Below are 23,425 nucleotides of genomic sequence, written 5' to 3' on the forward strand. Positions count from 1 at the left end.
CCCAAAAGGAAAGCTTCCTTCGCTAAAAGGCTATAATTAAATGGCTTAGGCTTGGAGATTCTAATTCTTCTTTCTTTCACCGTTCCCTCAAAGCTAGAGCTAATGCAAACTCCATTCCTCTGCTCACATCCTTTAACGGATCCATCCTCCGCAACCCGGAGGAAATCAAGTCTGAGGTTGCTTCCTACTTCGCTCATCTTTCCTAACTTCCCCCTCCGTCCTCCCCTATTCCTATTCCATTTCCCATTAATCTGCTCAACAAATTCATTCTTGACCATCTTCTTCCCTCCCTCCACTCTGTCCCCTCTGAGGATAAGATCCTCCTCTCCCATGAAGAAAACAAGGCCCCCGACCCCAATGGCTTCAGGATGGGATTCTTCTCCTCTTGCTAGGAAATCATTAGAGCTGATTCAGTGAAAGTCGTCCGTAGCTTTTTCCTCAACCCCTCCCAGATCAAAGTTGTCAACCGCACCTTCCTCTGCCTCATTACCAAGCTTAACGGGCATCTTCGATGGTTGATTTTTGGCCCTTCTCCGTCTATAACCTCCTCTACAAGTTTATTGCCAAGGTCCTTACCAATAGGATTCGGTCTGTGGTTGATTCTCTAGTCAGCCCCAACCAATCTACCTCCACTGCAGGTCAGAACATCGCTGACAACATCATCCTGTGTAATGAAATGGTCCATGATTTTGGAAGAAAATCCCACCCTACTACTACCCTCATCAAAATCGACATCCACAAAGCTTTTGATTCCATCCGCTGAGATTTCATTTCCAAGGTCTTACTCCAAATGTCGTCCCCCCCCCCAAAACTTTGTACATCCATGCCTATATCTACACCCCCCAGTTCTCGGTCCTAGTTAATGGTACCCCTACTGGTTCCCCTCGGTTGGTATAATGTAAGGCTGACTCTCACCCCTTTCCTCTTTGTTTTTGCCCTCAAGATCCTCTTTCTAGATCCATCCAATCTTCCATGAACCTACACCTCATATCCCCCATTCTCAAGTGCAAGTCTATTGATCATATCTATCTTGCTTTTGCTGATAATCTTATGATCTTCTTCAAAGCGGATACCTTGTCCATCTCCTCCATCATGGCCTCCCTAAACCTTTTCGAATCCCTATCTGGTCCCCACATTAATCTGATTAAATCTCGTCTTTTCCTTGCTGGTGCCACCAACACGGTTAAGGAGAATCCCTCCTCCATCTTACGGGATTTTCCCTGGGATCCCTCCCTGTCAAATACCTTAGTCTTCCCCTCATTTCTTCCTACCTTTGCTTGATCTCATAAGGAAAAGGATCTAGCTCTAGAAGGGCAAACTCCTCTTATGCCAGTCGTGTTGTGTCGCCAGAATCACTAGATCAGTGATTCAATCTATATATCTTTACTGGCCTAGCATCTTCTCCCTCTCTGCCTCCACCTTGGAGGCAATTGAATTTATCCTTTGCTCCTTCCTCTGGAAAACTGCTGAGCAAAAAAAATTCCTTCACCTGATCAGCTGGACTGATGTTTGCCTTAATCTGGAGGTTTAGGGCTTCGAAGAGTTAAGGATAACATATCTGTGGGTATCCTCAAACTCATCTGGGAGATCGCTTCCAAGCAAAACAGCATCTGGGTTTCTTGGGTGTACTCCACTCATAGTTTAAAGTATCTCTAATACCGATACAATACCCTCCAAAACGTATCTTAAATTTAGCTGACTGATAACTGTGATCGATACCGATACTTAAATGCTTGATCTTTAGCATATCCTAATGTATATTCGATACAATACGATACCCTCCGATATGTATCTCAAATTTAGCCAACCAATACTGATACTTTAATCCTTGACTCACAAGAAAGACTCTATCCGGTCTGTCCCCCCATCCCCGGATGCCTTCTGAATATGGAAAAAGATTCTTGCTCTCAGGACCGTCACAATTATAGCCATCTCCACCTCCATCAGGAACGGATCCTCCACTTTCCTCTGGCTTGATAACTGGCACCCTTCGGGTGTCCTTTCCACAGTCAGCTCCCGCACTGCCTATTCCTTGGGGATCCCAAGACTGGCCAAGGTCAGCTCCATCATCCTGGATGGGACATGGATCCCCTCTCCTTCCAACTCCCCCCTCATCGAGTCCATCTGGGCTAATCTCCCCGCCTTTCCCCCATTTCTGTGGACAAAATATCCTGGACTGCCTCGCCCTCTGGCATTTTCTCTTCCTTCTCTGCTTGGAACCTCATTCGTCCCTCTGCCCCTCTTGCGCCTTGGCACAAATCATCTAGTTTAAGGGCCATATTCCCCGTCACAGCTTCACTGCCTGGCGCGCCAGCACTAATTGCCTCCCCACCCAATCCTTCCTCATTCACCGCCACTTTCTTGTCTCCCATGCATGCTACCTTTGCTAGAATGGTACCGAAGATAGAAAACGCCTATTCTTCTCCTGCACCTTCTCTGCTTCCATTTGGACAAAAGTCCTCTCCCACTACTGGCCTACCAGAAAATCCATCTCCCCCTCAGCAGAGAATGGATCTGAGTTGACATGACCTACTTGGGTCCCTCCATTTGCGACACCGCCGGCAAGCTCACTTTTTGTGCCACCATCACCCACCTTTGGATGGAGCGTAATCTTCGTCAATGAACGTCCAACTCTCGCTCTTATGATCAGATTTAGACTATTTTGATGTTACCTTCAAACTAGCTACCCTTCATCCTAAGCCTGTCAGAAACAAGCTCATTGTTGTTGCCTAGGGTCTCCCCAACCCCTTATTATTCCTTCCCCACCCCACCCCCACGTGATGAGTTGTATTCCCCTTAGTCCCCACCCCTTCTTTTGGCTCTCCCGTGGGCTGGCTACTAGTTGTTTGTTTGCTTTTGCTGTGTCGCCATTAAATGGCTAGGTTCCCCCCCCCCGCCCTTGTATATTCCTTTCTTTTTAATGCATTTATTATTCATCCCAAAAAAAAAAAAAAAAAAGATAAGGAAGTTTTACTTAATAGACCATTTTCTATTTAAAAGATTCTTTTCTTTTCTTTCTTTTATTTTAAATTGTTGTGGTCCCCACACCAATTAGACAAATCGTGGGAGAGGGGAGGAGAGTCCAACTGTAGAAGGATTAGAAGGGGGGGGCTGTAGTTGAGATTAAAAGGAAACTAGGGCTGCAAGAAAGAAGGAAAAAGAGAGATATGTGGAAGGGATGGAGAGAGAAAAAGAGGGGATAAAGAGAGATGCAAGAGAGTAGAGAGAAAATGAAGGGAAAAATAGTGAGTCATGAGAGAAAAATAGAAGAGAAGAAAAGAAAAGAGGGAAAACCGAGAAAGAAGAGGAAGAAAGAGAGAGGGAGAAAGAAAGAGATGGAACGAAAAAAGAAGACTTGAAAGAGGTGAGAACATCGAAGACTCATCCTTACCTTTTCTTGGTTCCATCAAATTCTGATCTATGAATTCTTGGCTGTGATTTGAACTGCAATCGGTGAAGGAAAGCTGCTGGATTTTGCTTTTTGATTGACCTTTCATCCTGTTTTGATCCTCAGCATCATGTAAGGTCATAACTTTAATTAATTTCTGATTCTTGGGACCCAACATGGAACCCAAATCAAACTAATCGGGTAATCCTTATATGTGATTCTTTACTTGGGACCCAATATGGGACCCAAATCAAACTAATCAGGTAATCCTTACATGTGATTCTTTTCTTGGGACCCAAATCAAACTAATCGGGTAATCTTAATTCCTTATATGTGATCCTATTCTTGGAACCCAAGATGGGCCCCAATTCTAATATTCTTTTCTAGGGACCCAATATGGAACATAAATATAATCTGATTTTATTCTACATAGTTAGCATTGATTTTAGCTGAACAATTCAATGATCCAATTGGACTGTTCACCCAATATTATTAGGGTTTTCCTTGGGACACAAGAGTTTTGGTGTTACACCTAGGAGGGGTAATCGACTGTAATTTGGGGCCAATGGAGTCCCCTAACATCAGTTATTGGTTGGATCTTTGGAAGTGTCTATTCTTGACCAAATCTTGATTTTTGAATTTCTTCAAATCTAGCCATGGGTTGAGGCCCATATTTTAACCATAGGTTCCCCTCTCATAGAGTGAGAATTGATCCACTCTGAAAGAGGATCTGACTTTCGGTTTGCGTGTTACTTAAAAACCTATGATAGTGGGAAAAATTGGGAGACCTAGAATTATATTTCATAATTACTTTTAATCTAACCGTTAATTTTTTGACATACTTTGGAGTTAGTAGAGCTGTCCTTGGAGAAGTTGCAATCCAAATTCGGGGAGCAGCTGATCGAAAGATTGAGAGTAATTTCAGATATACTGAAATCTGAAAATTAAACCTTGATATTAGAATTTTTCTTGTTACTCCTAAATCACTCAACTGATCACTCATCTTCTTAAGGGTGACAATACGTGTCGTGGGGGGGATTGATTCCCAGTGTTTGACCTCCATATGAGAGGGTTGACTCTTTTTGGGTTGGCTTGTAACTTCTATCGACTCTTGGGGGAAAAGCGAGGTATTTGAATTACTTTTGAACTAGGAGATCAATGAGAAGCATACCTAATTGCAGGTAGTATTTGACTTGAGCATTCAAAGCTTAAGGATGAAAGTAGGAGACATGCAGGCTGAGGTAAGTGGATTATAGTTGGATTACACCTCAAGTGTGAGATTTGATTGTATGATGTGATATTTGGTATGCTTGTATCGTTGAGATGTGCTAACCTATGCTTATTTGAATTGTGATTATGTGTGACATGATTTTATATTTTATGGAGGTGATTGATATTTGATGGAGATGAATATTATTGTATGATGTGTATTGATGTTGATTCTTATTTGGAGATTTTACCTGTGTTTTTAAAGAAAGGAATAATAACAGCAGATAATATTCATCTCCATCAAATATGATGTGCATTGATGTTGATTCTTACTTGGAGATTTTTCCTGGTCCTATTTGTCTTGTTTGGGGTTATAAACTGCTAGGGTAGTTTACTTGTAATCTACTCCTGCATTAAGGTATTGCTTGGAGAGGAAGTCAAGGGCAGCTCGAAAAGTTCTTTATTAGTTTTTATTTCTATTTTCTTAGATGGATGTAGTGAAGACCTCAAAAATTTCTTTATTAGTTTTTATTTCTCTTTTCTTAGATGGATGTAGTGAAGACTTAGAGGTAAACTCTAATAATATAGATTTTGACATTTAAGTAGGACATACCTTAGATTGCCACCAGTGGGAGTACTTGTGATTTATGTCAATGGTTGATTATTTGGTTTAATATTTCGAATTAATAAATTTTATTATGGATGTTTTATTGGTATTTTTCGATCGTTTGATCAGCGCCCATGAGGGTTGTACCCTCACCTAACATCTGGGTTTGGGGAGGGTTGACGGTAGGAGCTTCATCTTCGCAAGGGACCAACTGGGTAAGTCTCCATACATTACGACCCTCCCCAAACCCCGCAATGCCAGGAGCTTCGTGCACTGAGTATGCCCTTATTTTTGTTTAGTTTCCATTTTGAGCTGGGTTTCTATGAATATGTAAGGAGTTTTCTTCATATTTACATGTACTGCGATGGAAGAGTAGAGAATGGAATGAATGATATAGAGTTTTATGTGTGCTTGGTATTGTGTGAGCTGATTGCGCCGACTGATCACATTTATTCATTTCGCAGCTTTTATTCCCTCTCTCTTCTTTCTCTAGTACTTGGTCTTATTCTCTGGCAACTGTTACGTTCTTTTGTTACCCTGTTATTCTGCCCTGCTCTCACGGAAACAGCAGTCCCCAGTGCAATGATGGCAACAGCATTAAGAAGTTTCAGAATTAAAAAAAGGAAGTATAGGTAAATATGTAAAATAAGTTGTCTAAGCCAAATTTGACAAAATGTACCACAGTTATTTCAAAAGAAGAAGCAAGAGGATGAAAACCACACATTAAGTTTACAAAAGCTACCCTGCTCCTTCTGGTCCTCCTGGACAGAACGTACGACTGTTCCAACTATACGCTTTAAAAAAGATCTAGCCTTCTGCTTCTGCAACAAGAGAATTTAAATAAGCACATATCTAGAAATTGAGAAAAACAAAGGAAGCCTGTGCTTCATAATCTCACCTCTCACTATAAATAATAAGTGAAACTTCAAGTGGTATTGTAAGCTAGTGCACATAAAAGCACAGGTTTTAAGGAGCAACGAATTCCAGGGAAGAATAAAGAAAATTTGCAACTCAATCCAACTTTCAATTTAAATTACATAAAGAAACTTGAAAAACATAACTAATAGCCTAGACCCAAAAAAAAAAAAAATATATATATATATATATCTAAAATCAATAGATGAGAAATAGAACTTTATAGCCAGCGCAACAGTCTACTCTAATCCAGTTTTCTCCTATCAAAATTGATAAGATCTAACCAGGAAGGTCAAAACGATTCAATGGAGAGAGAAATATATGGGGATTTATGGCCATCTCGGCATAATGGTAAGGTTGCTCCATTGTGACCTTGTGGTCGCGGGTTCAAGTCAGGAAACAGCCACTCCGTGAAGCGGGAGTAAGGCTGATGGAGTAGCCTTAGGGAGATGAGGGAAAATCGCCCAAATGGGGGAAGGGGATCACACACCACACACAAATTCACTAATCTAAAAATTAAATTCACTCTCCCAATTAAACATTGAGTTATGCAAGTATATAAAGGGAAAACAAAAGACTACTCAGACTCTAATACTGAAATAAACTCCTACTTAGACTCCAAACATAAACCTACTTCTCTACCTCCTACGTATCCTACTTAAAGACAAATAAAAGACATAATGTAAAACTAACTACTACCAGCCCTTGTTGGACCAAAAACCTGGGCTGGACCGGTTCTTCTTGGCCCTTGGCTTCCACAGTCGGTCCTGCTGGTCCCACCAGGTAAGTGCAACCGTATCTACATCAAAGCCTATGTACAATATGACCCCCAAACCCCGCAGTGGCGAGAGCCCCATGCACTGGGTATGCCCTTTTTATGGTCATCACGGCCTGCTGCTGCTAGTGGGTCAGCAGTTAGTGGTTAATAGATGAAGAGGGGGACCCGGGTCTAGGGTATGAACTTGCATAGACTATACCAGCTTAGCAAAGCTACCATTTTCTTATGGAACCATACATTTGGAGGTCATATGTAGTGCCTTTGCTAGTAATTATGCTTATTTATACATCAAAAAAAGCTGAAGCAGTGTCAACTAGGTGATGAAGCAGCATACAACACCCAAGGTAACCAGTCACTTCACGTAACTAGGCACCCATAACACCAAAATACTTGGAAAATCCCAGAAAACCTAGGAAAGGGTGAGAAATGTGAGGAGGAAAAAAAAGGAGGACAAGGAGGAGGAAGAAAAGGAAGAACAACAGGTATGGCGTCGCAGGAGCACTGGCAACAACAAACTGCTGCTGCTATTGGAGAAAAGGGGGAAAATGAAGAGGAAAAGAATTGTTACATATCTGGTTTTGGTTGACATTATTAGTCCAAGGCCAAGACGAGCACGGTGCTCCCTTTTCCTCCTTATCTCCAATTGAAATGAGCCCTATTTTGGCTCTTTACTCTTAAATATATGTAAAGAATGTATTTACATACGGGGAGGGAGATTTTGAACTACTTTACAAGCTTAAAACCTGTACAGTGATGCCTAGTGTTGAGCATCTCAGTTATACTTAGGGACTGACCTACCCAAGGCTAAATTACTGGTTCTGCATGGTTCTACCTCTTTTTAAGTTTGGGAGGCACAATGGACTAAACCGCTTTCACATCTCCATAGAATATTAAACTCTGGAATCAGTGGAAAATAATGGGAAAACACAACAATACATGCTCTCACAAAGCAAGACTAAATCCACTGAACATTCAATCTCAGAACCATGTAAAGACCGAAAAAATCACATTAATGAATAAGAGTTGAAACCGCTGGCGAGAAATAATACTGTCACATCAATAATGAGAATAATACCTCTTCTGATCCTTGAATACGTTCCATCTCCATTTGACCAAGTATGATTTTCTTTTTCTTTACAATACAAGACTCTATGGACTGCATCAATTGTCTTTCCAACGCTTTAATTTCTGTTTCATCAATCTCCCTACAAGAAATAAATAGCTACATGATGAGAGGTAATATATCAATTGATAAAAATGTTCATTGTTGTTTATCTCCTCCTTTTTCCCTGTAAAAGGAAACACTAAAATATGTAATTTGGAGAAAACAACATTAGGTGGGACTTAATTTAAGCCAAAAGAAATCTTTACTTTAGGACTTTTAAGTCATTTAAGGTACAATTACAACAATTAAACTGGATAATATTTCTCCTTCCAATTAGGGTGGAAATTTTGAACTGGCCCAGCCGTTTGTGACAAAGATCAACAAATCCTATATCAAGAAGACATGGTGCAAATTATAGGTGTTTAGATAAGGGAAAGGTCACAGATGACAAGTTGAAATGGTAGAAAAGAAATGAGTGCTTATGTTTTAAAACTTGAAAGTAGATGAAGCCTTAAATACAGTGGAATGGTGAGACAGTATTCATACAGCCAACCCAAATACCTAGGATGAGCACTAGAGGCACAGTTGAGTAGAGGGTGGAGAATTAAAGATTTTACTAAATTAGCAAGGTTATTGATCTACATAGAGAATGGATTAATCTAAGTCACTACATTATGGGTTATAGATTAGTTGAAATCTGCACATATGTTTACCTCCAGATGTGTTGGGTACATTCCAGGTAACAAAATTTTCCTATTGAATGGATTTTAGGTCCCCAGTTTGGAGAATCCTATTGAATTTACTAATGGCATGCTTGTATTTTTTATGCTTCGGATAGATGATTCCATTTATTTGGATGCAATGAAGAAGCTTTTAAGCAGTTTCCAATTTGATATATATATATATATATATATACATATAGATGAATGGGCATGCATCATATTGCTTGGTTGAGAGAATTTTATAAAAGAGTGGTGAAACCTCCATGTTGTACAGCGCCAACATACATATGGTAGATGGCTCCACTATATATGACACATTTGGGAAACTTGCATTTTGCACCACCATCAACCACCTTTGGATGAAAAGAAATCTCCGTAGATAGACCCCCAACTCCCATTCTTTAGAAGGGATTTGGAAGGCCATCTACTTTGATGTTTCTTCCAAGATTCGATCTCTTAGCCACCGCCCTGTTCATGACACCCCAAGGAACAGGCTCATTGTTGTCTCCTTGGGTCTTTCTTCATCTTTCAGCTCCCCCCCTCTTTTCTTCCCCTTGTATATTCTTCTTCTCGGTAATGAATTATTTATTCATCCAAAAAAAAACCTCTATGCAAATGTAGGTATGCCAAATAAATCTCAACATATATTTTAATATATACATTTATATATATATATATAAAGGGCGCGCTTGGTCCAACGGTAAAGGTACGAATGTTGCGAGCTGGTGGTCAAGCGCTCAAAATAGCCTCTTGACGGGGTAAGGCTGTGTAGTTCTCCCCCCCCCGGACCTCACACATGCGGGAGCCTCGTGCACCGGGTACGCCCTTATATATATATATAAAGGATTCCTAACATATTTTCACAAATATGGCACAGTGTACCAAGGAACTAAATATCAGTTGAAACTGACTGAAATCTCCAAGCTGTCTCAGTTTCGGCCTGGCCGAAATAAAACCCATGGTTGAAACCCATCTCCAAACAAGATCCGAGTTGTCTCGGTTTTGGACCTGACCGAAACTGAGATTTAGAACCTTCTAGTGTACAACAATGACCACATTTCAACTTGTATAACTTGTCCTCATTTCAGTTGAGGGCATATCATTTTAAAGCAAATTTTCCCCCCGCGGTTTGTTCCATCACTCCTCTGTTATTCGCCATCATAATAAAATGATTATTCAGGATTTACGCTGCCCCATAAAGCTCTGATGGTTTTCCTCATTTGAACCATTGAGTAAACATAATTTAACTACGCAGAAGCTCATCCAATTAGTAACTGCACTCAGCCAAATTAAAATCAGAGTTGAGGCCTCCCAGAAACTGATAAATGCTCTAATTTTCTACATGCACTCTGAATAAGTCACCATCTTCGAGACACTTCCAGTCAAAAGATTAATAATGGACCAATTTTTCCAGCCTACCTCTCAGTAAAGCTGAGGCAAATAAGGCAGAGTTTTCCCTGTAAAAGTTGAGAGACATCATGTTAAAAAGAGCAACCCAGTGCACGAGGCTCCCGCTACTGCAGGGTCTGGGAGGGGCAAGTGTACACAGCCTTACCCCCTGTTTCGCAGAAGAGACTATTTCTTCTGCAGGGTTTGTATCTGATAAACTCTGGCTACATTCTTTTATTGAGAATATGTCTGAGGCTCTGAACCACTGCCTCCTATTTCTAAATATCAACCGCATAACTTCAAAACAAAACACCCCTTTTGAAGGCCATTCCTATAACCTTTCTTCCCTCCATAAAAATGGGGTATGATAAAGTAAGCCTGCTGCTACATTTTCCAATGCCATCTTACCATGCCAGAAATGTACACCACGACAACTTGCCCTGTCCAGAATCCAGATAGTGAGGCCAGCCATAAGTAACACAGATTGGGGGATTAGAACTAACTAAATATGAAACCAATCACCACAAGACCAAAAGAAGCAGCCATAGAATGTTGAATCACATCAAACTGCCCAAAAATGCTGCAAAAATGGGCCATGGAAAAGAGGCATCCAGTTGGTCTCAAACGGAATTATGTTTTAGCTTCGGAGAAGTTGAATCAAAATACCAAAAAACGAAACTTGAACACATTGAATGTTACAGGTCTTGACCCAAAAGCTAGGTTCTGATCATACACACTGCTGATCAGTCGTATGGTCAGATGACACCACCAATTTGTGTCTTTCAGTTGAGTTTGATCTGCAGAATTAAGCTCCCCTCATGTCTTACTCTGGTACAAAGGTATTCACCATGGGTCTAAGGCTTAGACAGAGAAGGGGGATGATAGAGTAACAAGAAGAAAGGGATTTGTGGTTCACTGTCATGTGAACTCAAAGAACTAACGTTTTACCTAACATCAGAAAAGAAGCCCTCAAAGGGTGGTCATTGTAGTAATAGGATGCCAAGTAGGTGCAACTAGATAGAAGTAGATAGGGCAACTAGAATGATGAGGCTACTTCCATAAGAAAATGAATTTCAGAGGCGAGTGATGGTCAACCTAAGAACAGCACACAAAATAAAACTTCAGTGATCAAATTATTACCAATAAATAGGGATGTCCAGGGGGACAGTTAAATCAGGTAATCGGCCTATGGTATGTCTTAGTAAGGGTCAGGTATGGAATTTGAAAACCCCAGGGAACACAAGTTGTCCTGTGTTTCCCAGTCACCCTGTTAAAATAGGGAGTGTTAAGCATGTTTTTTGGGACGGAACAGGAATTTGCAATACTTTAAGCATGGAACTAGATCTCGGACAAAACTGACCGAAATCTCCAAGTTTTCTCGGTTTCAGGCCTGGCCAAAACAAAACCCAGTATCAACCTCAAAACGAGATCCAAGTTGTCTCAGTTTCAGGACTGACTGAAACCGGACTCGAAACCAAGATTTAAAAACCTTGATTTTAAGAGGGCCGGACATGGAATTAGTAATACCCAAACCAAACCTCCCCGATTCAATCCCTACCAGTAAACAAACCATAAAAAAAGCTACCTTGCTTTATTACCTAATGAAGAGAGACAAATAACTGTATGGTAAGTTGACAGCTCCAAAACCAGATAGCACAGCCATGACAGTCACACCAATCACTCCTATTCTGCTAACCAACTGTGGCATAGTAAAGAAACCTGAAACACAAAATGGATCATAATCAACCATTAAGGTACTAGTAAGTAAATGAGATTTCTCCCAAAAGAATGATGATGTAAGTCTTTCTGCCAAGGAAAAACGTAATAGAGCGGGAGGAAGTGAAAGATGGGGTAACAAACTTCTAGATTTTGATGAATTAAACCAAAAATTTGTTCTACCAGCAACATAAATAATAAATTTTCAAGTTACTAGATGTGAATCAACTCAGGCCATCTCAGCGATTTGATAATGAGAGGCAAAGTTGTTCAAAAGCTACTTAGTGACAAGGCAATGTAATTTGTAATGCAGTCACGCATCAGGAATAGTGTCTATTTTGATAATAAATGGGTTAGGCTCAGTGGTTTTAAGATGGACCTAAATTGAATGTCCAAATGTGGACTAGTAGCAGGGGGTCAACACAAATTTTTTCTTTTTTGTGGTATTACTTTACTTGTTAGTGGGGTCCTTGGTTTCAGGTGTTGATTAGGATTTTGATGATTAAAATGTTATGTTTTTAGCTGGTGTAGTGGGCTACAAGTCAGTCTTGTCTAGCCATCCAAGATTCCTGGTTATGTCAACTATTAGGAATCTGTAGTCGGAGCCCTAGAGGTTTAGTTATATTTTGTTTTCTTCTATTTTTTCCATAAACGGAGAAGTAAACCCCTCTCTTTACAATGGAATCGATTTCATTTGGATTTGTTCTGAACTATTTGCATGTACCAAGGTAGCTGAATATTCTTGTTCTCTCTCCCTCTGTCATAACTCCCTATCGTCTCATTGCAATCTCTCTCTTAATCCTCTTTCCTTTTTTATATTGAATTCTTTTGTTGCCCTTAATATATCTTTTAAAATCAATGGCTGATTTTCTTGTCTGAAATTCCACTTTCTAAGAAGTTCTCTCTTATCAATTTAGTAATTTTCCACATCTTAGCTATTTAATTTCTTCTTTAATACTTGAAATTCAGATATTCAAATTCTGCCAGGCAGTTAAAATTTAGGTCTGATCTGATCAAACATCAGCCATCAGATCCGTCTGTGCATATTCAACAGACCCACTGTCCTACTTTTCAATTAATCTGAGCCTTAGATCCTTACTGGGCCGGTGCTGCTAGCTTAGCTTATGGTTTCCCTGACTTCTAGTAGGACTGAAGGTAGAGTTTGTATTGTAGTGTAAATCTTTCAGTGAATCCATAGGGGCATTCCGTGATACCTAGCGCAGCCATTACCCACAGGAGGTTCAGCCCTGGTCTGCATCACATAAAGAAAGAAAGAATGTCGAAGCATCATTTATTGGCTGAAGTGGGAAGCACACAGTGCCCAAGTAAACTCTATCATAAACAGGGGATGGTAAATAGAGGCTATTAGTAGTGTTGTAATAATAGGTATTAGGGAGTTGTTAGAATCCAAACAGGTCCTTAAGTTCTTTAGGGGTTTAATGGTCCTTGTAATATTCTAGAACATTCTCTCTATTATTATAAATAAAGAGGGCTAGTGTCATGTTAGACAAAAAGTCATTATTCCCCTCAACATTCTCTCAACAAGTAGAAATACAACGCAAAGGGTTCAAAGCCCTACTTGAAAGGATGGATATAAAAGTTAATAATGAGAAAGGATAAGAAATTAAGTTCTATGTATTCAAAGTGAATGATCCAGCATGAGCACCTTCATTGGTGGTACATCAAGAGCAATGCCAAGATTCAGCTGAGACACATGCAACAAAACAAATGTACAAGCACAAATCCAAAATCTGAACAGAATGATTAATGAGGGAATGGTATGACTCATATCCCTGAGATGTACAAAACCTACATGAGCATGCTTGTGGTCATAGTTGTCAAGGCGTCGCCTAGGCGACCATTGGGCGTCCAGGCGGTTTGCCTGGGACCTAGGTGAGAGTAGCCTTGTTGCACTGCATGTCGCCTTGTGTTTTGGCACTTATTTATGCCAAATATCATTTAAGTAAATGTTTTTATCATTTACTTAAGATATTATTCATAAATAAGCAAATACCCCCTATTTGAATCCAATAAAAATAGTTTAAAAATCAAATTCCAAAAGGATAAAAAGTGAACCCCCAGTCCAAGAACAAAAACTAGACTTTGGTTTTAGGGGCGATTTTCAACTTTTAAATGTTGGGGTTTTTCTCAACTATGAAAATTTTATAAATTCTATAATGCTAAAACATTGCTAAAAACCAAAAGTCCGGTAAAATAATCTTTTGTTTTGATTTCCATAAAATTATTTTCATTTAGGCGATTTTAACAGCATTCGCATACTTAAAAATAAGTTTGACCAGAGCATAACTTTGCCATTATAACTCAGATTTAAGTAATCTTAGACTTGTTGGAAAGTTGATTTTATGTTACAACTAATACAAAAGGTCTCATGTAAAAATAAAATCATTTGACCAGTCAAAATTATTATAGAACAAGAGCATTTCTCTAAATGTTGATTTTTTATAACTTAAGATGACTTAATGTTAATTTAATAATTTAATGTGGCTAAATGTTGATTTTTAATTACTTAATATTGCTTAATCTTATTTTTTTTATAATACAAGGTATATATAACTTACTAAATAATTTTAGAAAATAGGAAAAATAAAAAATAACACTTGGTCGCCTTGTTCGGCTTAAGGCGATCGCCTTCTCGCCTAAGCACTTAGACAACCCTCTACCGCCTTGGTTAGCGTTGTCGTCGTGACAACTATGTGGTCAACTTAGCACATGTACAGTCAACAGGTATGGGGACAAGAAAGAGAAATTACAAAGAAATATAATAGCCCAATCAACTAATATTGAACAGCACAAGGCAAATTAGATACAAGTATATTGAAACCTTTATCAGGAGAAGGCATAGGAAAGTGAATGCCCATGCGCCAGAAACCATAGAGAAATGCCAGCAAGAATAAGATTGCTCCTAGTGCAGCTCTTTCCTTTCGTAAACCTGAGATACATATGTATTTTGGGAAATATCCATTCATAAACATTAAAAGAGCAGTACCAGAAGGGGTATTAAAAAAATTGTTATATGCTCCCAACCAAGACTGACATTCAGGAAAAATACTAATTATAGGAGAATAAAATGCAGTTGCTTTCCAAGCAAAGTTTACACAATATTCAGATCACGTAAAATGAATAAAACACTGAGTTTATAAAAGTATTCAAATCATGATGCTTATGAAAAAACCAGTAAACCACCATGATATCAATTTGTTCCCTTCAAACAAAAGGAGCATATGCAACAAGAAAGAAAAATAAGAAACAACCAACATAATACCAAATTGTTCCCTTTGAGCATAAGGAGCATATGCAACAAGAAAGAGAAATAACAGATTATAAGAAACTGATCATGGTGACTCTAAATCCCCCCCCCCAAAAAAAAAAAAAAAAACCAACACAAACAATGAATGATGAAGAAGCTTTCAAGGCCATAGGACCTTCTAATTGATAGATGGAACAACATCCAGTTCAGTCTACAGTAGTACAATCTTGAGAATGCATGGGCTAGACAAACCCTAATGTGTTGGCAAGGCCATTAATGTGTTGGCAAGGCCATCACATTATTAAACACAAGTAATTCCCAGTGTATGAGGTGTCATCAAAAGATTAAATGGTCAGAAATTAACTTCCTTTCATTCCCCTCCCCCCTCTTTTCTTTTGGGGTGTAAGGACTTAGGAGTGATCAAGGCAACTGAGTCAGTTTCACCAACTTGTATGTCTCAATGAAATCAACGAAAATACAACAAGAATGACCTAATAGTTGAGAATCAGAGATTAGAGAATGATTCGACTTGTCAATAATGACAAAGGTCCTTATTTACAAGGAGATTACAATAAACCGAATAAGGAAAGTAGGGTAACGCTATTAAGCGGCCCTATCTACCCTATCTACAAGACTTACTATGGTAAATAAGACTTATAACCAAGGTAAAAAATAAAACTAACTACGGTCATCTCAACACTAATCCATGACAAAGGATTAAAGTATCAATATCGGTACCGGTTGCGTATCGATCAAGTAATTTTAAGAAACGTATCAGTGTATCTAATGCAGGGCCGGTGGGTCCCGAAGACCCAACTCGGATCGCTGGGGTCCACCCAAGAGTGCAATAACCAAACACTAGGGGATTATGGCAATTCAGTAAATACTTTGAGTTTTATATGAGTAATGGCAGAAGTGTAATTAAACACAAAAATCACAATTGAGTGGCAGAGTTGTACTTTCCTAGGGAGAGGAGAGAAGCTGCAATTGCTGTGCAGAACAGAGATTGGGAGAGAACCAGAAAAAAGGAAGGAAGAGAGAGGTTGGCTAGAAGAAGGGGAGGATTCTCACAGAGAAAAACGAGGAGGAAAAAGAAGAGGGGGGTGGCACTGCCCAGCAAGGGATTTCAGCAAAGAAATTATTAGAAGAGGAGGAGGGGTAGAGAGATTGCAGGGAAGAAGGTTGGGGGGGGGGGGGGAGAGAGAGTGACCGAATAGAAGTAAAGAATGGGGAGTGGGAAAACAGCCACGCAGGCATTTCATAACTCAATCCATTCTTCAATAATCTTGGCCGTAGGCCTTACACATTAGTAAAAGTAAAAGCAAAAATAAATCATACAAACTAGGAAAGCAATAGAAGAAGAATCCTATTCTAATTTGCTAATAAAAAGATTTCTAATCAAATCCAATAAAATAGGGAAAAGATATTAACAGAATCCTAATCTAATCCACAAACTTAGAAAATAAAAATAAAGGTGCAAGATTGCTTTCCAAAAACGAAGGAATCAACAAAGCTGAAATCTCGATTCTCTCAACCTTAAACTTGGATCCGGTTCTTGGTTCGGGCTCTCGAACGGGTTCAAGTCGATCCATTGGGACGTTGCATACGCACAAAAATGGACAAGACACACATGGAAATGCACTTTTGCATAAAAGTAAAAATAAAAGATACGCACAAAAAATGGACAAGATACACAAGGAAATATACTTTTGCATTAAAAAATATATATAAATAAGAAATATATAACATGTATCATGCATAAACACTAAAATGGAGAACACCGTATAGAGAGACAACACAAGTACATTCAATTGAATTATTATAAAGGATGAGGTTTCTTACATGTAATAATAGTCCATTGTTGACTTTTGGAGAAATTTTAAATCTATGAACTAACTGATGCAATAATTTGTTTGATGCAATATTTTAGTTTGTTTCACCTAAATCTACTCAAACATAGCAAAAAAACAGAAGTAAAACAAAGATTTGAGGAAAAAAAAATTGAGTTTTTTCAACTTATTTGAACCCTCCTATAGCCCATCAATAGGGAATGGATCTTTTCAGCTGCCTCCTTTCCTCCTCTTTGTGGAAAAAAGTCCTTAGTTATTACGGCCTAGCAAGAGGAGAATTTTTCCCCTTAATAAGGAACAGATCTAGGTGGACATGACCTACACTAGCACTACTATCTGTGACACCACTAGTAAGGTTGTCTTTTGTGCCGCCATCAATCACATCTGAATGGAAAAAAATCTTAGAAGATGGACGTCTAACTCTCGCTCCTATGGCATGATTTGGAATGCCATCTTTATTTATGTTAGCTCCAAGCTCCGGTCTATCCCTCATAGTCCTATCCGCGATTCCCCAAGGAATAGGAACATTGTTGTCTCCTGAGATCTCCCCCCTTGATAGCTTCTTGCCATGTTTTGCTTATTGGTTGTTTTTCTTTTCTTCCCTCCCCCTTCTTCCTCTTGGTATCGAATTTATTATCCCCCCCCCAAAAAAAAAAAAAATAAAGGTGTAATGACCATAAGAAGTAGAGTCACCATACTCCTCTTAGATTGACCAGAATTGGAAAGATTATTTCTGGCCACCTTGTTGGCCAAAATCAGATATCAGAAAAAACCCATCAAATGATGAGATCAAGGCAAAATTGACAGGAATCAAGGCATCACGGGGCATATTTGTACACAAAATTTGGAACCTAGCAGATCTTCCACGTGGCAAACATTAGGTCCGACCACCTACCGTCCAATGGTTAGACTTAATTACAACTTATTTAGCGATTTAAGATGGTTTGCTTAAAAATAGTATTTTGCATGTATCCTAAGTATATATATGCATTTCTTAAGTGGCTCCATGCATATCTTTAGTGTATCTAGTGTCCCTTAGTATCTCATATCTTAACACCACCCTTCGATACAGTGACCAATACCGATACTCAATAACTTGTACATGATTCAAAACTTATGGACCTGACTCCCACATAAAAGGAAGTATATTGGGATGTTTATGGATACCATGGAAATTAAATAAATCAGGGAAGCTGAGGAAAAAATATGCACTTTTTTAGTTGAACCATCAGGCAATTCTATGATGAAGAACAACAATAAATATATATATATATAATAAAAGCAACCCAGTGCACGAGGCTCTTGCAACTGCAAGGTCTGGGAGGGCGAAATAGCCAGCCGAAACATATAGACTATCATCAAATTTCTGTCAAAACCCAAAATATTTCGGCTTCAATGTCGAAACTGAATCTCGAACCTTGAATATCACACAATATGGTGTATGTTTAAACATTAGTTCAAGATTCAAAAATTAAATATCCAAATCATGCTTTGGCTACATAGTCTATCATTTATATGCTATTTTGATATAAAATAAACTCAGCTCCATTTAAATATAGGCAAGTCCAAACCAACCAACATAAAAGAATCTAGATTCTACCCCATTGTTTCAATCCAAGTATATGGATACTCACTCAGATTTATCTTCTTTTCTTTTTCGTTTTTTTTAATTTTCATAAGTTTTCTATTGTAAAATGCTTAAAATGAATTACCTATCCAAAATTTTACCTTTTTATGAGAACTTTCAAATTTAACTTTTCTGCATTTTGATTTATTATAAATAAAAATTGACCAAGCAACAACATCATCACCATTGTCCTCATAGTCATCATCAATGGCAACAATAGCAGAACAGAGAAGCAATAGCATCATCACCACTTTCAGCAAGGTTCAAGAACTTGTTTCATTATGGTCTTTCGGTGGTTTCAAAACCACCGAAATTTTGCCAAAACAGTGTACTTTTTCCCATGTGTTTCGCTTGGCCATTTTCAGGGGCTGGTAAGGATGCGGAACCCCTAAAACTGGCAACAAAATGACAGATTTTGCATCCAGGATCGTGTAATTGTATGCCAATACCACTGGACCATTCATCATAAGTTCATAACCATCATTCATATTTTACTATATAGCCCATGTATTAGGCTGGGCCAATCAATGGTGCCTCCAAAACCTCTCTGAATAAGATAGTCGACGTTTAACACCTAGGCATTACTTGATAATTTTTTTATGCACATCTTCTTACCCACAGTCAATGTATAACACATACACATTTATTTGTTAATTTTAATATGCACACCTCCTCTACTATTGCTTTGTAATTTTCTCTATCATATCATTTTCACAATTAAAAACACCTCTCTCTTTGGGTCCCTCAACACAATCCTTCCCTCTCCCAACTCCCAAGATCTGACTGCTCAATTGGTGGAAAATATGTGTTCCTGACCTCTCCTCCCCCCCCCCCCCCCGAAACAAACCAAAAATAAAAATGGAAGGCTAACAAAATATATTTCCTTCCTTTCCTTTTCAATCTCTAAGAAATCTTTCTTCTTTTTCTTCTTCTTCTTTACCCATTATTTAGTAATCAGCAGCATGTTAAAATCCAAACTAAATAATTTCAGGTTAACTTCTCCAATTTTATACATCGATTTTTTTACTTTCACCCAATATCAGCAGATCTTTTAAGTAATACAAAATATCAGCAGATCTTTCAAGCCTCCCAGCCTGGGTTCATTCATTCAACATCAAAACTAATCAAGGAGCCAACTTAAGTCAACCTTAGGTACCTTGAGAACAGAGTCACTTCCAAAGGAAAATAAATGCATACCAGACAGATAATTTCAATGAACAAAAAATCCATGTTAATCAGTGGGACGTATAAAGGAAAGAAAAAGGAACATACCACTGCTGCACAGCATCAAATAGCAGTGATAATATGGCAACATGAATACCAACAGCATTATCAAGCAAAACAAATCAACTTTCCAATTTATCCACCTTGCCCTGCAGTAAGAAAACGTATTCTAGTCAGTTCCACAAAGAATTAACTGAATTGTTAATTAAAGTGATATCTAAGGAACAATTCTACACCAGTCAGTAACCAGTGAACTCCAAAATAAAAATAGACAAGTAAAATCAACAAATTCCAATCATGTAATTCCTTTCAATCAGGGGAAAATTAACAGTTAACAGTCAAATAGCACACTGCAACATTGACCTAAACCTACTAACTTGGTATAAGAGTGCCTCCTATAGACAAACCAACCATCTAAATCATCAGGAAGTTTCTCCTTCTTGAACTAATGCAAGGACAACTAGGCTTCCAAGAGCACAGAGGTTGATAAGTTGTGTCAATAACGTTGTCACAAACTGAGAGAGTAGCCTTCCTCCCTCCATTTGACGACATTAAAAACCACTGAGGGCTGCAAGGGCTTCTGTGTCTTGGAACCCTGATATTTATAAGAACAGCTTCTTGTGAATGTTTTTTAGTTCAACAAGGAAAGCCAATAATACAACCCGTGTAGTGTGGATTGTTTCTTCAGCAGGGCCACCAGAGGACCACCATTTGGTCCAACCAGCTTCATCAGTCAAAGGATTATGATTTCCACTAGGGGAAGCAGGCCATTGCACTAAGCAGTCATTCAATTTTTAGTTTTTTCCAACTTTTATTTCCACATGAGGTACATGAATCTAGTTAAGTTATAAAGTAACAGCCTAATAGGGGTATAATATTTTTTTTCTTTTTCTTTTTAATAGTGGTCCAATCCTAGGTTTCTATGTGATTCTTTAGTAAGTTCTGTCTAGAAATTGGTGGGTTTCAATTAGTTAGCACATGTCTTAAGCTAGTAAAATTAGAGTTCTGTACTAAAGCACTAACATTTCTTCCTTTTTTTTTTTTTTTTGGACGGATAAAGCTAGGAACGGTAGGTCAATGAAATAAAAAATTTGGTTGTTGAAACTGGTGTCAGCTCTGCCACACAAGACCATAAGTGGCTGGAGGTTATCCCTCTCTCTCTCTCTCTCTCTCTCCCCCCTCTTTCCCTCCCATCAAATCTGTCTGTTTTATTCCAGTTCCTCCTCTTCTTCCCTTCTCTGCTAAAGACTACATGGTTTAAGACATTTGTAATGCTGGTAGTAAACTCATCTGAGGGTTCATTCTGAGTGTTTTATGGTTCAAATTTAGGAATCTGATAAGGATTTCTGCCCTCAAACTAATACAAGCAAAGCATAAGAAAGCGCTCATTGTAGGCAAAATAAGTGCTGATCCAATTACATATAGGGCCTTTGGTCTATTGAGGTTCCTTTGTATTGGGGCTTCTTTGATGTGCCTACATTTTGGGTTATAAATAGGATCACTTTTCAGGAGTTCTAGTTTTAGCTTCCGCATAGATCTAGAATAAATGTTTTCCAGCTTTTAGTTTCTATTTAGAAGTCCTAATTTTCTAAAGGACAACAAAAACATGAATCTCCTCTAAATTCTAACCATGTTACTAAATGAGTGAATCCCTAGTAATCTACTTTTCCAAATACAGTTAATAAAGCATAAAACCCTACAGTTTCATGACTCATATCCCAAAATCAGGGACTAAAAAGATCAATTACAGTATGAGATTTTATTCTATGCCAAATTTTCCATTTGACAGGAGTACCTGAATCCATGGTTTTCACAGGGGCCAAACCAGAGCTCATAATTAGAATATATTGGTTATATTAGAGTAAATGCTTGTGGCCACTAAGAGTATAGATGTCAGCCCCACTCAAATTGAACTCTCCCATCCCCTTGTAATTCTTAACATTTTTCTTCAGTTCACGAGTTAACGCACACTTGCAAGTGAGAAGCTTAATTATACCCCAACAGAATGTTAATGGCCACAGCCCAAATCAAATTTGCAACATTGAGACTCTAAAGTAGCATAAACAAAAATGTCTATAACAGCCATTTCAATTACAGAATATCAAAACCATGATATCAAAGATCTTGAAATGAAAGGTTAGGAGACTGGGGAATACTCTTTCGAGAGAACAGGTATGATCTCGAAGAGGACAAGCTGGAAGAGGTTACAGGAGAAGGCGAAGACAACACTAAAGAGGATCTGAACCAACGCCCTCTTCTCCTCGTACTCTTTGTATAGTCTGCGATTGAGAAACCAAAGACCTGTCCATCCAAGAAGAGCAAGGGACCCAAACACCACGAATCCCTCATAGATTGTCCAACCCCAACCCATAGCTTTGAGATTTAAAGTTTTCGTCTCTGCCCTGCCGCTTTAATTTCTGATCGGTTGATTGACACCTGCTTTATCCAAATTAGATGCAAAAGTTATGAATGAATACAAGAATGAATACAAGAGCATCCTGTCAAGCCCCAAGATCTAAAGCCCTTTGGATCCCAAGGAATGATGAAAACAACAAGCACCACTATAGATGGCTAATAATATCATAATACTCCAAATATACCTAATTTAACAAATCCATTATAGTGAGAAATAAGACAATCACTGAGACACTCAGACTTTACAGCCACTAAATCAGATAATTTACATCAATGGATATAACATCATGCATGATCTATGAGTGTCTTCCAATATTATACTTTGCGAATTTAAAAACTTCTTAGGATTTACATCAAAATTATTTCCAGAAGTATACTAAGAGTCAATTCCAAATAAACCGTGCCAAATTACCCTCACTATACTTCAGATGAAGTCTAGAAAAATTTACCTGACCATATTCTAGGTGTGGTCCAAAAAATTTCCCCACCCCCATATTACATGTGAGCAGGAAAATGCCCATCGATCAGGCAGGTCCAGAGTTAAATACCCTGCAGGTCCAGATATCCCCATTGAGCATCCTCAAATGGGGCCCAGATAAAGTCCACCTTTTTCAAGTGGTAGCTTTGTACCATACCATATTTCAAATAGGTGCATATAATGATGAAACTAAGATTCAGAGAACTAAACGATCCAGAAAAGACTTGCAGTAAAACAGACTTTCAATGTCAGGACTAATTAGCATTAAAATGTAAGCCATATCAATTGCTAGGTTTTCATAATGAAAATAACAATTTTCCACCAAATAGGGAAGGAAAATCCCAAGAAAATGGCTATATGCAATCAAGAGGAAGTCCAAGAACTCATCCAAATTAAATACAAATTCTAACAAAAAAAGAATATGGCCCAACATACCATGTGTCTTAAGAAGTATTTAATTTCTCTAAAATCCTTCCAATACAATTCAACTAGGGCTCTAATATATTCCAATTTTCATGAAGTACATTGCAACTCAACAACTATATTTTTTTTCTTTTTTAATTAAATCAGTTTAGATCACTCTCATAACTGTTGGACGTCTTTAGAGGTCAGTCTAGATCAAAATTCAGATAGAACTCAAAGAACAAACTAAAAAACCTGCTGGAATTGAATTCACATTGTTGAGATCAAGGTTTACACACATGGTCCAATTTTGCAAATGAAAATAGAAGAAG

At 38.4% G+C, this 23,425-nt stretch overlaps 1 protein-coding gene across 1 annotated transcript in view; it reads right to left on the minus strand.

Annotated features, from left to right (window-relative positions):
• Positions 1-23,425, minus strand: part of LOC122091093 (GPCR-type G protein COLD1) — a 73,826-nt gene that overhangs the window by 50,093 nt on the left and 308 nt on the right. The window contains exons 2-7 of the mRNA XM_042660922.1: positions 21,955-22,234; positions 19,847-19,947; positions 14,672-14,779; positions 11,712-11,832; positions 7,973-8,102; positions 5,947-6,025 (exon numbers count right to left, since the gene is read on the minus strand). Coding sequence (XP_042516856.1) covers positions 5,947-6,025; positions 7,973-8,102; positions 11,712-11,832; positions 14,672-14,779; positions 19,847-19,947; positions 21,955-22,169 — 754 coding nt within the window. The 5' untranslated portion in view covers positions 22,170-22,234. The remainder of the gene's footprint in view (positions 1-5,946; positions 6,026-7,972; positions 8,103-11,711; positions 11,833-14,671; positions 14,780-19,846; positions 19,948-21,954; positions 22,235-23,425) is intronic.

This window comes from Macadamia integrifolia, chromosome 10 (genome assembly GCF_013358625.1).
Source record: "Macadamia integrifolia cultivar HAES 741 chromosome 10, SCU_Mint_v3, whole genome shotgun sequence".
Taxonomy (NCBI): Eukaryota; Viridiplantae; Streptophyta; class Magnoliopsida; order Proteales; family Proteaceae; genus Macadamia; species Macadamia integrifolia.